Source organism: Amphiprion ocellaris, chromosome 11, assembly GCF_022539595.1.
Source record: "Amphiprion ocellaris isolate individual 3 ecotype Okinawa chromosome 11, ASM2253959v1, whole genome shotgun sequence".
In the NCBI taxonomy this organism is placed as follows: Eukaryota; Metazoa; Chordata; class Actinopteri; family Pomacentridae; genus Amphiprion; species Amphiprion ocellaris.
In genome coordinates this window covers 1,271,895-1,289,807 of record NC_072776.1, presented here as the reverse complement: position 1 = coordinate 1,289,807, position 17,913 = coordinate 1,271,895, and the positions used below count along the sequence as shown (strand labels likewise).

The window sequence follows — 17,913 nt, the reverse complement described above, 5'->3', positions numbered from 1 at the left end:
TGATTTTTTGTGAATGTTCTTAAGAAACATTTTTAACATTTCTTTTTTTCCACCAAAAAATGTTCAAAGATTTCCCAAAAATGTTGAAAATGTGGACATCAGAAGTTTCACTGTGAAAATATCTATTTTTTCCCACATTTTCAAACTTTAAAATGGGTCAATTTTAACCCACAGGACGACATGAGGGTTAAACAACTGAGTAGCATATGCTCGGTTAGCATATTTAGGTACTTTATTATGCTACTAATAATTATTCAACTGCAATTTTACACAATGCAATTAGCAAATTACAAAGGGAACAAATCAGGATATACACCGTATAATATTTATAATTATTTAACATGATTGCAGAATATGTAGTACTTAGATGCTGCTCCGGAGCCATAAGTGAATGACTGGCCTGTTTAATGTCAGACACTGTTTACAGAAAGGTTTTATTATATTATTTATATATTATTACACTGAATGTATTCACAGCCTCAATTTAAACCTGGTATTTTTGAGAGTTATGTCACAGTTTGTGATGCTACATTGATTTCCAGTTTACATAACTGACTGCAACAGGGTCAATATATAATTGTGGGACTTTTCTATCATAGTTGACATTTTTTGCTATTGTCATGCCTAAAACCAACCTGACCGCCTATAACCAAACACCACATGGCATTTTAGAGAAAGATTCTTCTAAATATTAGATATACAACTGATTTCTACAGATATTGTAGTAAACCTGTTGACCGCTTTCTATTAAATAAGTCAGAAAGCCTTGGAGTCTGGCCAGTCTTTTCTTCAGGAGGAAATGACATCATGTGGAGCAGGTCATGTGATCTGGAATTAACACACTTCCTGGAGAGGTGTTTTTGGAATGAGGAACTTAGTGGAAAGTGATTTGTTATTTTCCATATAAAATTTGATATACTGACAAAAAACTTTATTGTATTTTATCTGTTGCTCTGTAAAGCACTTTGATTTGAAAGTGCTATATAAATAAAGTTATTATTATTATTATTATTATTATTATTATTATTATTATTATTATTATTATTATTATTAAAAAGAAATAGCTGTCATGATTATCTCAACCTAATAACAAGAACACAATTCAAACTATTTCTGAATCAGCTCATTTTGTTATTGTTTAGCTCATTAGAAGGTGGTTGGTATTAAATTCAGACGGTTATTTAGTTGACATTTTAGTGATATCCAGTCATTTTTTATTAAGTGATTGTTTCCATAATAAATAATTATGGAATTTGTAAAGACATGATCATAATGAACATAAAACACATAATTTTTTTTTTTACTTTTAATAAAAATGTATGCAAGATATGGACTTCAAAACTCCCTCAATTATAGATTGACCCAACTATTAAAGACATTTCTTAAGTTTTCTTCAGTTAAATTCAGTAAGTCCATTTATGTTTGAATACCTGTTGTTTTGCTGATGCAACCTGGTGGCATTTGACCAGTTTTACTGACCTAATGGACACTGTTTATTCTACACCACATTCAAATGGGAGAAAGTAGCACAAGCTGCTGATAGTAGATCTGCTCTGTGTAAACTGAGGGGGTGAGAATGTTGAAAGAAATGCAGAAACTTATTAACAGGAGCTGTGAAGTTTGTCACCGCACATAAAAGGAGCCTTAAGACCTTGATCAGCTAAAAAGGATGGAGGCTTGTTCGAGATGCACCCCACTGCTACTCATTAGCCATTAATCACCATGGCAACGCAGCATGCAGCAACAGACAGCTACGCCTTGTGTGCAAGTTCTTAATGCAAAGTAACAGAATATATGCAGACTGAAGGTAGAATATGCAGGGTTTAATGCAGAGAAACTGGATTTGACAAGCGAATATGAGGCTCTGAGAAAACATTTGAAGTATTAATGCACCAGACAATATTACTAAGATCTTCTTGGGGCGTGTAGTCAGTTCAAATATGAATTCTTACACTCTGTGGAAAACTCTTTCTTGGAGCAAAATAAAATGAAAGAGTAAACATCAAAAGCAAAATTGAGGAAGAAACTAATGAAACAGGAAGCTCATGGGAAACCTAAGTGCCATTAGCTGTTATGATATTGATTAGAGAATAATATGTGTGGATGTGGAATGAATCGCTACCCAGGTGAAAATAGAAAACACTAATTTACCAGTATTTTGGTAAGGAATGAAAGAAATACTGCCGTGAACTCTGCTCATGCCGTCTCAAACGCTAGTGACAAAAGCCACCAGATGCCCGATGACGCAAATAACTGTTTACCTGCCACAAAACCAAAGGATGAATGTGAGAAGATTACTTTAAAAAGACAAAATTTGTATTCTGTTGTTGTCCCAGCTTCCTCTCCCACTTGATTCGCTGTGATCCAACAGTTACATAAGTCTTTAATCCAGCTGTGCTACTTCTCCTCTCCCCTCCCTCTCCTTTTCCTCCAGCCACCGTAATCTGCACGCTTAAAAAAAAAAAAAGAAAACACTCTTTTTTTGTCTGCATACAACACTGACGTGCCAATACAGGCTCGAAACGGTGACTTATAATGAAAACTTTGTCTTTGGGCAATGCTGCGGGAATTAAAAATCTTCCTCATGAGTCAGCACGAGGGCAGAAGCACGGCTGTCTTCTCCGATATACACAACAGGCCGGCGGGCAACGTTCAGCCCAAACACAAATCTGGTGTGTTTTTGTCACCTACAGCCGCTGTCTCTCCGCCAGGACCCCATCTCCAAGGGGGAGGACAGAGGACAGGAATAGATTGCCCTTAACCGTTTGCAGCAGTGAGAAGTAACGTGGCAAAAACAGTAATGCAGCAGGCTGTGTTCTGCCTTTCAACACTGTAGAGCTGAGCTGTAAAGTAGCTAGAAACCCTACTTAAGCCCCTCAGCACACCCAGCCCTGCTGGCACCTCTCTGATCAAAGGGAGACATCGCTTGGCCTTTCTCTTTTATCTGCTGATACTGGGAGAGGTCTCCAGAGGAAAGACAGTTACGCATTCAGTGATAAGATGTCGAGGAGGGTCGGGATGAAGGGGGGGAAGGGTAAACAAAGCTGAATACAGGGGAAAATAGTAGATATAAATGAGGGTCAATATATAACTGCAGGACTTTTTGTATCATAGTTCACATTTTTGTTGTTTCCAGGCCTAAAATCAACATATATAACCTATAACCAAACACTACATGGCATTTTAGAGAAAGATTCTTCTAAATATTAGATGTACAACTGAGTAAAATTGAAACTGAAAGTTATTTCTACAGATATTGCAGTAAACCTGTTGACTACTTTATATTAAATAAGTCAGAAAGCCTTGGAGTCTGGCCAGTCTTTTCTTCAGGAGGAAATGACATCATGTGGAGCAGGTCATGTGATCTGGAATTAACACACTTCCTGGAGAGGTGTTTTTGTAATGAGGAACTTAGTGGAAAGGGATTTAATTTGTTATTTTCCACATAAAATGTGACATATTGCCCAAAAAGAAATATCTGTCATGATTATCTCAACTTAATAAAAGAACACAATCCAAACTATTTCTGAATAAACTCATATTATTATTGTTTAGCTCATTAGAAGGTGGTTGGTATTAAATTCAGACGGTTATTTAGTTGACATTTTAGTGATATCCAGTCATTTTTTATTAATAAGTGATTGTTTCCATAATAAATAGTAATGTAATTTGTAAAGACACGATCATAATGAACATAAAACACATTATTTTTTTTATCTTTTAATAAAAATCTATGTGAAATATATCCCATGGACTTCAAAAATCACTCAGTTATATACTGACCCATCAAATTGTTGTTACTGCGACAGGCTCATATGAAAGCAAAAAGGTAAAGCTGTGCAAATATGAGGACATGCTCTTACATGGCACCTGTTATTTATTTTTAATATGACCAGCACCCACACATACCAGCATCCTTCTCAAACAGATCATGACCTCAGGGCTTTTGCCGGTCTGAGGCATCACGCCATCGCTATTATTACCAGAGATGAGAAAAGGGCACCGGCACATGCACCGATACAAAACAGGATCCATTCAAGCCACAGGAGGTCCTTTTACAGACACATCTAATTATAAATTAAATCTCTTCGCACCACCAAGACTCCACTAACATGCCAGAACCAGTGAACACGCACCTCTTACATCTTATTGCATGAGGGCTTAGACATTCTTCTATGCCAGCAAGATGAAAAAAAGTTGAGCAGACTTAGATTATTACACAACAAAATGTCCCATTTAAACTTCACGCACTGCAGAACACCATGACACCATGTTTTTCTTTGCTATTTGCTGCACTGTAGGCCTGATTCAGCTGCAATGTTTCCAGTCAGAACAGAATGCACTAACTTCAGAAAATTATGATTTCCTCCTAATTATAAAACACTGTTAGTAGACAGTCTGCATGAGTGCATGGAATAACTTATCTGAGCATATCAGGCAACACAGTTTGCACACCAACAGTCAAGGTGAAGACTAAGGCGTCGAAACTACACAGCTAATAGCAAAGACACTTTTAAACCTGTTTTCTAGTGTTTTATTTGCTGTCTTTTAACGTCAGAGATTGACTGACACTCTCCGTCTGAATCAACCCTCATGTCGTCCTGCAGGTCAAATTGACCCGGTTTAAAGTTTGAAAATGTGGAAAAAAAATATATTTTCACAGTGAAACTTCTGATGTCCACATTTCCAACTTTTTTGGGAAATTTCTGAACATTATTTGGTGGTAAAAAAGAAATGTTAAAAATGTTTCTTTCAGAACATTCACCGAAAAATATCAACCAAAATCCAGCATCATTCGCTGGATTTTGGTTGATTTTTATGTGAATGCTCTTAAAGAAAATATTAGACGTTTTATTGATATGTATGGAATCACTTTAGATATTTTTAGGATTTTTTTGGAAGATTTTTAATCATTTTTGAAAATATTTACAGGAATTTTCTTGCCAAATTTTGAAGATTTTTTAAAAAATAAAACTTTAAGGGAAACTTTTAAGGAATTATTGGAATTTTCTTCCTGAAGGTTTTGAAAATTTTCTGAAATTTGGAGAATTTTTTGCTGAATTTTTGGATTTTTTTACAGACAAGGAAACAATATTTTTGGTGCCTGTAAATGAAGACAACAGGAGGGTTAAGGTTGTTATACAGCATAAACACAGTTAAAAACAATGGCAATATGTCTGCATGAGACCTTATTATCTCACATGTTGTCCAGTTTTGCAATGTGCTCCATAAAGCAAAGCAAATCCAAGCAACGCTGTACAAGAGAACTTTAAAACTCTAATTTCCTTAACACACACACACACACACACACACACACACAAAAACAGCATCAAGGACAAGTCATAAGTCACTGCCAGGGTGACAATAAAGAAACAAGAGACCAAGTGAAAGGCTCATAAGCTGTGGAGTGGAGTGAAGCGGACTAAATCAGAGGCGTGAGCTTTAATGGCTGAAGAAGATTTACTACTTCGGTGTTGTTGCTGTTTTTTTGTCCTAACAGATTTGTTAAAGGACTGCATGCCGGCTACATGTGGCCAGTGACCTTGATGGGAGCGCCCGGAGAAAAGGCCTCGGACTTGCCCCGCTCATCTCACGTTAATCACCTTGCATGATGTAATGTTTGTTCTACTATGTCGCCTCATTACGGGAGCAGCTGTTCAGAATGTGGCTGGGTTAATAGGAGGTGATACACAAAGTAATAAGAGGCCCTGATACACATCATCCATCCCTCCGATTCTGAATCACTATGCAGATAACTGAATTAATGATTAATCCCTTGTCTGATTGCAGGGTGAGGATGCAAAGGGCTGAGAGGTGATGTCCTCCTCCCTGCTTCCCCTCCCTCATGGATCTGATTTCCCCTGATGTTAGCATCCGTCAAGCTCCCTGCACGCCGTCACTCGCCTAATTTGTAAGCTCAGAACGCTCAGAACACCGCTTGTTATAGACGCAGCACCTGAGGCTGGTGTTGAGGTCAGGTGAAGGGGTCACGGTGTGTTCTTTTGCAGAAGTGGCAATACTCCAGAGGTGCCCCAGTTTGATGAGCGAGTCAGAGTTGGTTCACTTTTAACCCTCCTGTTGTCCTCATTTACAAGCACCAAAAAGTATTGTTTCATTGTCTGAAAAAAATTCAAAAATTCAGAAAAAAAAATTCCCCAAATTTCTGAAAATTTGCAAAACCTTCAAGAAGAAAATTCAAATAATTCGTTCAAAGTTTCCCTCAAAAGGTTAATTTAAAAAAAAAATAATTGGCAAGAAAATGCTTGTAAATATTTTCAAAAAATGAGTAAAAATCTTCTAAAAAAAAAAAAAAAATCCTAAAAATATCTAAAGTGACTCCATATATATCAGTAAAACTTGTAATATTTTCTTGAAGAACATTCACAAAAAAAATCAACCAAAATCCAGTGAATTTCGCTGGATTTTGGTTGATTTTTTGTGAATGTTCTTAAGAAACATTTTTAACATTTCTTTTTTTTCCACCAAAAAAAGTTCAAAGATTTCCCAAAAATGTTGAAAATGTGGACATCAGAAGTTTCACTGTGAATATTTTTTTTTTTTCCACATTTTCAAACTTTAAAACAGGTCGGTTTGAACTGCAGGACAACACGAGGGTTAACTCAACTGCCAACCAAAACCAGATGCTTTCCTGAACACTGCTGGGTCATCAGATGGTCACAACTCAGCATCACTATGTGGACGTTCCACACAACCTGCACAACTTCCATCAGGCTGCTCCGCTTCACTGCTGGTGGCCACAAGGCCTCTCTCAGCGCTGCCAGCCCTAATTGGGATTTATTCCCTCTGCAGGACCAGAGATGGTTTAGTATGCATGCATGTTGTGACTCACTTAAATAGGCCAGCCAGTTCATTCCTATTCCACACGTTCACCGGCCATCACTGCATCTGTAGCCACTGGCACATTCTCCATTCAGCTCCACAAAAACACTGTGAAGCCCTACAGTGACATGCAGCTCCAGTGGAATCACTGCAGGAGTATTCATCACCCACTCATGCAACACAAACGTGCATTTCGCGTGTATATTGTTGCACTTTGCAGCTACAGTTGTGAGTGTTGACAGGGGCCCTTACGTATCTGCTGATGATGTTCCGGAGCAGGGTGAAATCCATCCTTCAGACAGCTCCGGCGGCGACTAAACTGCGCGACAGAGACGTTCGGCTCTCCCTGGATCTTCGTGGACGCTACCTGACGTGGATCTTTCCACCAGGATCCATCGCTTCCCCCACTTCCCGCCGCCACAGTCTGTGATAAGCGAGGAGCAGCGGTCTGTCTCTCAGTCAGTCGCCTGCTCTGCTTTTCATGGCATCCCTGGGAAGAGCCATGCAGCCACCGAGCGATCGCAACAAACCGTCTCCTCTGGCTACATTTCAGGAGGGACGATTTCACCGCTTGCAAACCGCCCCAAAAAAGAAAGAAAGAAAAAAATCTCCTTCTCGTGTGTGCTCGGTGCTCGCTTGTTTCTGCAGGACCTGGTCTATTCGTGCAGGAGATGGTCCCTCATGGAGGATCTGTGTCCCGCTCCTCCGTGTAGCTGCTGCTGCGAAAGCGTCCACAGCCGTCAGATGACTACGCTACGCATGCGCACTGGCGTTTCTCGCATCTCCTGGAATAAAATCTGCACTAAAAAAACAAAACAAAACACATCAACATGCAAAAAGCTCAGTGAGAAGGGAAAAAAACACAAATCATAACACAACTATAGCAATCACAGCTGCATCAGATTATTATCACTGTGGTTGCAGCTTCCAGGTGTTTTAGGAGATTTGCGTAAAAACAGACTACATTTAAAATAAAAAAAATAAAAGAAAAACTGCATTATTGGTGGTGGCAAGAAATTTTATCTATATAGTGTCTTATCATACGTAAAGTTCTGTGTTGTCAAAGCTAAAATAACAACAACAATAATAATAGTGATAAGAAGAACTTTATTTAACCCTCGTGTCGTCCTGCAGGTCAAATTGACCCGTTTTAAAGTTTGAAAATGTGGAACAATATATATATTTTCACAGTAAAACTTCTGATGTCCACATTTTCAACATTTTGGGAAATCTTTGAACATTTTTTGGTGGAAAAAAGAAATGTTAAAAATGTTTCTTAAGAACATTCACAAAAAAATCAACCAGAATCAAACGAATTTCGCTGGATTTTGGTTGATGTTTTGTGAATGTTCTTAAATAAAATATTACAAGTTTTACTGATATACATGGAATCACTTTAGATATTTTTAGGAGTTTTTTGGAAGATTTTTACTAATTTTTTTGAAAATATTTACAATAATTTTCTTGCCAAATTTGGGGGATTTTTTTTTAAATAAAACTTTTATGGGAAACTTTGAAGGAATTATTGAAATTTTCTTCCTGAAGGTTTTGCAAATTAGCAGAAATTTGGGGAATTTTTTGCTGAATTTTGGGGTTTTTTTCAGACAAGGAAACAATATTTTTGGTGCCTGTAAATGAGGACAACAGGAGGGTTAATGCAGCCACTCAGCAGCCGTCCTGCCATTGTTTGACCTGTCGTCACACAATGTAACTTACAAAACCTGGCTGCGTTCGGGATCAAGAGAAAATCTAAAATTAGCAGAGTCTCCATCTACGGGGATCCTCTGATGGCAGGGCAACAAGGCGTGATGTCTGCTCCAGACGTTTCATTTGCGGAGTTATGACTTTCAATTAGCACAGACACTATTAATAATGCATAGGGATCCAGCACTTTCAGCTCTGACCTGCTAAAGCTCTGATGCAGCTGTTTACCTCCCTCCAGACCTCAGGGCACTTAGTGTCTAATGATGAGTGCGCCTCAGTGGGCAGATTGCATGCTCTTTGTTTATGGGCTGTGATAATTATATGGAGGTTTAAAGTCATTGTCATGTCAGTGAGATGATGCCATTTGCCCATATTTGTCCCATAAAAACATCATCAGTGCAATTACTTCCCCATCCTGGACATTAACCGTTTGGCCTGTGTTATTATTGAAAACAACCAGATCACTGAATGATGAGAAAATCTGATTTTATTTGAAGGTTTTTTTCAATGTGGCCTCGTTTCCAAATGAACTGGGCCAAAATTGCTGCTCAATTTGCAGCACAAAGGTTGATGTTTCCACTCCTGTTACTAAGGTGATCATTTAGTTGACTGGATATCACGGTTCCATCTGAGTGGAGGAACTGGGTCATTGTTCATTTCTTCCTTCTGTCCTCTGCATGGGCGATATGGAGCTACATATGGGGCAGTGGGTTACTGTCCTCGTGCTCCCACCAGACTGGCATGGACAGAATATGTAACTTGCACATGTGGACACCATGTTTTGCCCTGTTTTTCACGATGAAAACACAGAAGAATGAGAGTTATGCTGGTAATCAAGATGTGTCTGATGGCTTACAAACACATTTAACCCTCCTGTTGTCTTCATTTACGGGCACCAAAAGTATAGTTTCCTTGTCTGAAAAAAATGCAAAAATTTAGCAAAAGAAATCCCCAAATTTCTGAAAATTTGCAAAACCTTCAGGAAGAAAATTCCAATAATTCCTTCAAAGTTTTATTCAAAAATTCCTCCAAATTTGGCAAGAAAATTCATGTAAATATTTTCAAAAAGTGAGCAAAAATCTTCCAAAAAAATCCTAAAAATATCTAAAGTGATTCCATATATATCAGTAAAACTTATAATATTTTCTTAAGAACATTCACAAAAAAATCAACCAAAATCCAGTGAGATTCGCTGGATTTTGGTAGATTTTTTGTGAATGTTCTTAAGAAACATTTTTAACATTTTTTGCATCAAAAAATGTTCAAAGTTTTCCCAAAAATGTTGAAAATGTGGACATCAGAAGTTTCACTGTGAAAATATATTTTTTTCCACATTTTCAAACTTTAAAACGGGTCAATTTTGACCCGCAGGACGACACAAGGGTTAAATGCTCACATTCACTACAGGACCTGGAGTGCTACAGATGATACAGAAAATGGAAAATATGACGCCTGCTTATATCCCACTGTAATCTGTCTTCTTGTCAGAGTGTTTTATCATGATTTAGTGCCTATTGATGGTGCAGCAAATCATAAGCATCCTCACACTGTTTTGAACATATGGATATCTTCCCAGGGGATCCTAAAGCCTCTGCTTCACTGCATGTCAGCTGTTTTTGGTAAGTTGATTAACAGCAAAATGTCTGGGAAATTTTCACCACTGAAGAAGAGCATCAACAAAGGTGGGTCCTGCATTATTACCTAATCTTGTGGCTATCAAAATCTAGTTTTCAAACCTTTATTGTGTTATTTCATCAAATACGTACTGCAAATTGTGTAACTTGGAGTAGGTTCATAATAATCCAACAGAGGAAATTTCCATGTGCAGTCTGCTGTTTACACTGGGAACTTTAGTCCATGGACCCAGACCCAACATCTCCAGTATCAGTACCACTCCAGGTGAACAGTTCTTTTTGGTATTTTTAACCAGCTATATGTCTCTAGTTTGCATTTTGATATGATGCTGTTGCAGACTCACAGCTTAATAAATGTTATCACTGGTTTAATGGACACAATGAAAGAGTCTGAGCCTAAAGTCCAATTCTATAGGATTATTCCTCATTATGGAAAAATAAGAAAAGCCACACATCATCATCTGTGTTAATAATTTTACAACACAGAACAATACTACAACAAACTGGAGTCTGAGAAAGATTTCGCTGCTATGGTAACAAGAATGTCTGTGACAAAAACAAGAAACAGAATGACAAAGCAAGGCACAAAACGACAAAAACAAGACACAAAATGACAAAGCGAGACACAAAAGGACAAAAATAAGACTCAAATTGGCAAAACAAATAAGCATGAAAAGAAAGTACAGACAAACATGAAATGCATTCATTTGGGTCTGATGTTTATTTATATATATATATATATATATATATATATATATATATATATATATATATATATATATATATATATATATATATATATATATATATATATATATATATATATATATATTATCCTTTCTCAACCAGTTTAATTTGATTATTGACTTGTATTAGATGTGATCTTTGCATACAGGGAGATTTAAATGAATTGTTCCATACAGCAGTTATGGTGAATGTGACTGTTTCACTAATAAGTGATAAAGCTGTCAGTATGGAAAGACTCTCACATCTTAATGTACTGACATTAACCCAACGTACATTTTAGCACCACTTAGGTTTGGTCACCTGAGGTGGTTCCAGTATCTGGTCTGGACCAGGGACTACTTGGGAACATACACAATACATGCATAGCTTGAATAGTTTAGCCTTGTTTCCCCCATGCACAATTCAGCAACACAATATTCAGAGCTCATTAGCTGCTTTAATAATGTAAAAAAAAAGACACCTAAATACATAGAATCAGTCGACCAATGTGCATATGCTGACATCTTGTATATTTTCCAAGCTGCTAAAATATTTATACAAGAGATTTTTAGTAGCATTTTTTCCACGTTTTCGTTTAATGATTGCAGCTCTTGTTGTATTGTGAGCAGCTGACGCTGCATATTTGTCAGCACAAACACTGGATCCTATTATGCTGTAGATATGAATTATGCCCGTATCAACTCACTGGCTGTGGAAATTGAAGAATATGTGGCACCAGATGACATATGTGGGAAACAACGGCATCCATTTTGGATATACAGCTGTCACTGAAAGCTTGGGGATCTGTGCATAATTTATGGCAGAATAAAAGGCATTTATTATTTTTAGTAAAAAATGTTGCAGATTTGACAACAATTTTATTGTTACTGCTTTGAAAATAAATCAGTCTTACACAGTTCAAGAGGCTTTGCTTGCAAATATAATTGATTTCACTGTAAACTTGTGTAATTAATAGTAATGCTAATTCCATTCTATCACTATTTTTTTATTTCTTTTTTGACATGAAATTTGACAGAAACAAATATAAATAACTCATCTTGTATTCAGTTGGTGCTTTGTGCTTCTCAGAGATGTTCTATTTCAGTGTTAACTACTCATTTTTTGAAATTATTTAATGGTTTTAATTTTTAGTATGTTAGATTTATTTTATCTTAAAATTTAAGCCTAGAATTTGTCATCTATCCTTTTTTAATATTTCATACTACTTTTTGATTACTTCCTGTGTTTATTTTTGTTGCTGCCTGACTGTCAGTATGTTAGTCAAATCAAGTTGTTTTAAACATGCTAAGAAAAAATCTGTCCTATGAGCTTTCAAACTGACTTTTTTCACAGATATACTGAGTCTATTGTTGGGTCAATATATAACTGCAGGACTTTTTCTGTCATAGTTGACATTTTTGCTGTTTTCAGGCCTAAAATCAACATAGCCGCCTATCACCAAACACCACATGGCATTTTAGAGAAAGATTCTTCTAAATATTACATATACAATAGAATAAAATTGAAATGTAAAGTTAATACTAAAGATATTGTAGTAAACCTGATGACTACTTTCTATTAAATAAGTCAGAAAGCCTTGGAGTCTGGCCAGTCTTTTCTTCAGGAGGAAATGACATCATGTGGAGCAGGTCATGTGATCTGGAATTAACACACTTCCTGGAGACTCATCTTAGTCTATATTATTATTGTTTAGCTCATTAGAAGGTGGTTGGTATTAAATTCAGATGGTTATTTAGTTGACATTTTAGTGATATCCAGTCATTTTTTATTAATAAGTGCTTGTTTCCATAATAAATAATTCTGGAATTTGTAAAGACATGATCATAATGAACATAAAAACATTAGTTTTTTCACTTTTAATAAAAGTGTCTGCAGATATATCCCATGGACTTCAAAAGTCCCTCAGTTATACATTGACCTTCTTATATTATGTGGGAAAATCAAGAGTTTACTTGTCTGCAGTAAACTCAGGTATGTGGTGCCATCTAGTGGACACTGCACAAAAACACACTGGCTGCCCTGCAACATGCTCATATCTGCCCCGTGGCTCTGTCGGTGCAGATTCAGGTAATTTGGCAGCTAATTAATTGCTTTGATTAGCCGTAATTGGAGGAGCGTTAAGGCATGAGTTTACCCTGGATCATGGGAGAACAAATTAACGGAAGGTGACAATTAGGTCTGTGGTCTTTTGTCTGCTGTTTATTAATTCATGAAGCCTCAACAGTGTCAGCTACATTAGGCTGATTTGCAGTTACTTGACTGAATGAGTTTTTGAGTGTTTGGTGTGCGAGTGATTGCTCGAGCGATTCAGGGGATGAATGAGTGAATGCATGTGAGCGAATCAGCTTACAGGGTTTAGGTGTGACCTCTTGACTCCATGTCAGAGGTTAGTGAATGTGGCCAATGCAGCTTGTGAGGCTGAGATTGTGTGAGTAAGCACTGTGCACGCTGCAGGACGCCGGGTCCTCTCTGAGCAAAGATAATAGGTGTGTTTGTGTCTCTGGCGGTGCTGATGTGCGTCACATGCCTTCTCTCCATGCCCAGTCCGGGTGCCAGGAGAGGGGCTTAAACCTGCGTCTGGAGATGGGAGCTGTGAGATCCCAGGGAGCGGATGCTTGGCACCGTGAAATAGGATTTGGGAAGGACCGAAGCAATGAAGCGAGAGGAAGAAAAGCAACTGCCAAGTCCTCTCTACGGATTTGGTGGCCCCCTCCTCACCCTTTAAACATATTCGGTTTGTGTGCGCACCCACACACACACACACACACACACACACACACACACACACACACACACACACACACACACACACACACACACACACACACACACACACACACACACACACACACACACACACACACACACACACACTGAAATGTGAGGGAGAGAATAAGCAGAGAGGAGGGGGATTGCAAAGGAAAGGGAGAGAAAAGGAAAGGGGAGTATAATAAAATGAACAGTGTTTGGAGCAATAACATAGTACAGTCAGAGAGACAGTGACCTGAACATGTGTTCCTCACCATAACCAACTCATACAACTCTCTAATCCTGCCAGAGCTATACCAGGTGCCTCCTGCCTGCCTGTCCCACATAGTGTGTGCATGAATGTGAGTGTGGGTTTGGGTTCCTGCATGCACACTGTATAGATCAGGGGAGTCAAACTCATCTTAGTCCAGGTTCCACATTAAAACCAGTTTGATCTACAGTGGGCCGGACCAGTAAAACCACAGCATAATAACCTATAAATAACCACAACTCCACATTTTTCCTTTGTTTTAGTGCAAAAAAGTACACTCTGAAAATGTTCACATGTAAGGAATTATCTTTTTACAAAACATCATGAACAACCTTAAATATCTGCTGAAAAATAAATTCAATTTCAGCAACATTCAGCCTCAGTTTATCATTTACACCTTACAGATCACACTGTTTCTACAAAGGAACACAACATTTAGTCACCGGTATCTGGAACTGAATGATAGAGTATCTTACTTTATGATCAAAACGACAAAAGTCAGACAAAAAAACACAAAAAACAACAAAATCAAGAAAAAATATTACAAAAACGAGACCCAAAATGACAAAAAATTTGCCAAAAAACTTATAAAGCGACAAAAACATGACAAAAAATGACAAAAGCGAGACACAAAATGACAAAATACATAGACAACCAGCACAAGTGAGACAAAAAAAACCGAAACGACAAAAAACGAGACAATAAATTAGCCAAAAAAGTTCTAAAGCAACAAAAATGTGACAAAAAATTGTACAAATGACACAAATGAGACAAAAAAAGGCAAAAGCAAGAAACAAAACGACATAATACGTAAACAAACAGCACGAGTGAGACAAAAAAAACAAACGACAAAAAATGAGAAAAAAATAGCAAAAAGTTATAAAGCAACAAAAACGTGACAAAACATTGCACAAACAACAAAAGCGAGACAAAAAACCACAAAAAAAAACAATGCTCAAAACAATGAACGAAGCAAAACACAAAATGACAAAATTAAGCCAAAAAACACAAGCGAGACAAAAACGATACACAAAACGATAAACACATGAGACAAACAACAAAAGTCTGACAAAAAAAACAACAAAACCAAGACAAAATATTACAGAAACGACACACAAAACAACAAAGAACAATCTAGTATTTTACTTTATGATCAAAACAACTGGTCATGGTCTAGAAAGGATTTTAAATTTATAGTTTTACTAATTTACAATCTGCAGTTAATGTCTTCTCTGGAATTTTTACACTCTGAGGGCAGGATTCGACCTTCTGGAGGGCCGGTTTTGGCCCGCGGGCCTCATGTTGGACACCCCTGGTACAGACCACTCAGTATAAGTAAGAGACAAGAAACAGAGAAACAGGAGGGAAATAAAAGGGCGGGGCTTCTCACATGACTGTCAAAGAAGGTGATTGATTTTCCGCCCCTGTTATCGAGGCCAGCAGCCACAAGGACCCTGTCTAACACACACACACACACACACACACACACACACACACACACACACACACACACACACACACACACACACACACACACACACACACACACACACACACACACACACACACACACACACACACACACACACACGCTATCAGCAGCTCAATGCGCTTAAAATAGGCCTATCAAGTATCATCTGTCTGTCTCTTCTCTCTCTCACACTCGTGGTCATAACAAATATCTAATCAGCATAATTGGCTCTGTGAGGACGGGCAGAGAGAGTAGAAGAAGAAAGGGAAAACATAGTTGGCTCAGTTTGTCTGCTACTGACGGGGGACAAGAAAGAGAAAACAGCTATGAAGCAAGATGGATGAATCTAAGTGGCATTTCTGCTTCATCTCACACATTTGTTTATCTCACACAGTGATCAATTCTAATCTGAGGGAAAGCATGGACAGCTGATAGTGTTCTGAGGGAGGCTGCTGTCATACAAAGAGGGGAAATCAATACACAGAGACTAAAATTTCAAGGCTAAATAAATAAAAAGTAAAAGCAGAACCACTGAATCCCTGTCTTCCTCACACTTTCTCTCCCTGCCTTCTTTTCTTGCCTCTTGTTCCAATGCCCTCTCCAACCCCCTCTTAAATGATTTTTCTCTTCTTTTTTTTTTCAATTTTCTACAAAAGGACTTGTGCAATTTTGCTATTACTCATATTATTGCTGGTGGCTGCAAACCGAGTCTTGGCTCCATTCCTCAGGGGTAATTGGAAACTGCAGGTGTGAGAGGGCACATTAGCATACACAAGCCTTGCACAGCATACTGCTTCAGCCCTAATGGCAGCATGAAAAATACATCCATCACGCTAATGCCGGAGAGATGGATGTGTGCTGTAGTTACACCACACTGAGACCAGTCACAAAAATGTGATATCCTGCCGTGTTAGTGAGCCGGTGCACACTTTTTCCCAAAGTGCATCTATGCATGTTTGTGTGTACCTGCACTGAAAAGAGAGGAGCATCTAATACAGTCTGCTAATGTAAAGACAATAACGTGCAGATTTTTTTTATCAAGTTGAATTCCCCAAATGTGTAAAATATGCCACACACTGCAAAAACTCTAAATCTTACCAAGTCTATTTGTCTTATTTTTAGTCAAAATGTCGCATCCCACTTGATTTAAGATAAATTCACTGAACAAGAGACATTTCAGCAGATGGAGGGACTTGTTTTAAGACAATGCATCTTAAATATCTTGTTAAGTCAAACAATCTTGAAATGATCTTGTTTTGAGTTGAATTTTACAAGAAAACTCAAAAATAAACAAATCTCCCCCAAAAAATCGTAAAAAATATCTAAAGTGATTCCATATATATATATATATATATATATATATATATATATTGTCTTTAAGAACATTCACAAAAAAAGCAACCAAAATCCAGTGAATTTCGCTGGATTTTGGTTGCTTTTTATGTGAATGTTCTTAGGAAACATTTTTAGCATTTCTCTTTTTCCACCAAAAAATGTTCAGAGATTTCCCAGAAATGTTGAAAATGTGGACATCAAAAGTTTCACTGTGAATATATATTTTTATATTTTTATATTTTATATTTTATTTTTTATTTATATATATATATATATATATATATATATATATATATATATATATATATATATATATATATATATATATATATATATATTTTATTTTTTTTCATTTTCAAACTTTAAAACGGGTAAATTTTGACCTGCAAGACGACACGAGGGTTACAGAAATCCAAATTGTTAAATGCTACTGCAGGATATTGTGTATATCTGGATGTCCCATGAGTCCCTGTGGCACACTTTTCAATCAAAACTAAATAGAAATTTGAAGGAAAGAAACCATTTTTCCTCTTAGGAGGTGAAATAATGACCCATTTAGACCCCCCACTGTGTGTGCAAAGGTGCCTCTTCAGCTTGTTGACCACGTTAGAAAGCTCAAACCACACAAGTCCGTCTGCGTTATTTCCAGAGCCACACTCACACAGACTTTTAGAACCCTGTCTTCAGTTGTTCTTGTCTATACAGTAACAGCTTGTTAAACAGTGACATCTGCCGAATCCCAGACTTCCCGCTGTGCACGCTGCAGTCAGGGCTTCATGTGCATGTAGTAGCCATCACTCCCCTTCTGTAGAAAGACTGTAGTTGACTCATGCATGTAAACTGTGAATATATAAAGAGATAACCACTGGTCAGAGGCCATAACAGGTTAGAAAATGAGGAGAACAGGAGGAGAAAAGTGAGAAAGAACAGCCTAATTTGGTCTGAGTTAGTCCTTACCTTGTTACGGACTGCAGTGTTTCCACTTTTATAAAAATATTCATAATGAGAAAGGAGGTAAATGCACATACCGGCCAGCAGCAAACAGACAACTCCTGAGCTAGAATCCAAAGTTTAGCTAAAAATTAAAATGCATTAATATGATAATTTTGATTTTTCACAAATGGAGCTTTTTAGGAGAATATGAATATTTATCAGTTGCCCAA

The 17,913-nt window shown here is 37.4% G+C and overlaps 1 protein-coding gene across 5 annotated transcripts in view; it reads right to left on the bottom strand.

The window, feature by feature from the left end:
• Nucleotides 1–7,577, bottom strand: part of LOC111564160 (phospholipid-transporting ATPase IH-like) — a 48,859-nt gene extending 41,282 nt beyond the window's left edge. For all 5 annotated transcript variants that reach the window (XM_023263578.3, XM_055015124.1, XM_055015125.1 and 2 more), the window contains exon 1: nt 7,093–7,577. In XM_023263578.3, coding sequence (XP_023119346.1) covers nt 7,093–7,131 — 39 coding nt within the window. In that variant the 5' untranslated portion in view covers nt 7,132–7,577. The remainder of the gene's footprint in view (nt 1–7,092) is intronic.
• Nucleotides 7,578–17,913: the final 10,336 nt, after the last annotated feature.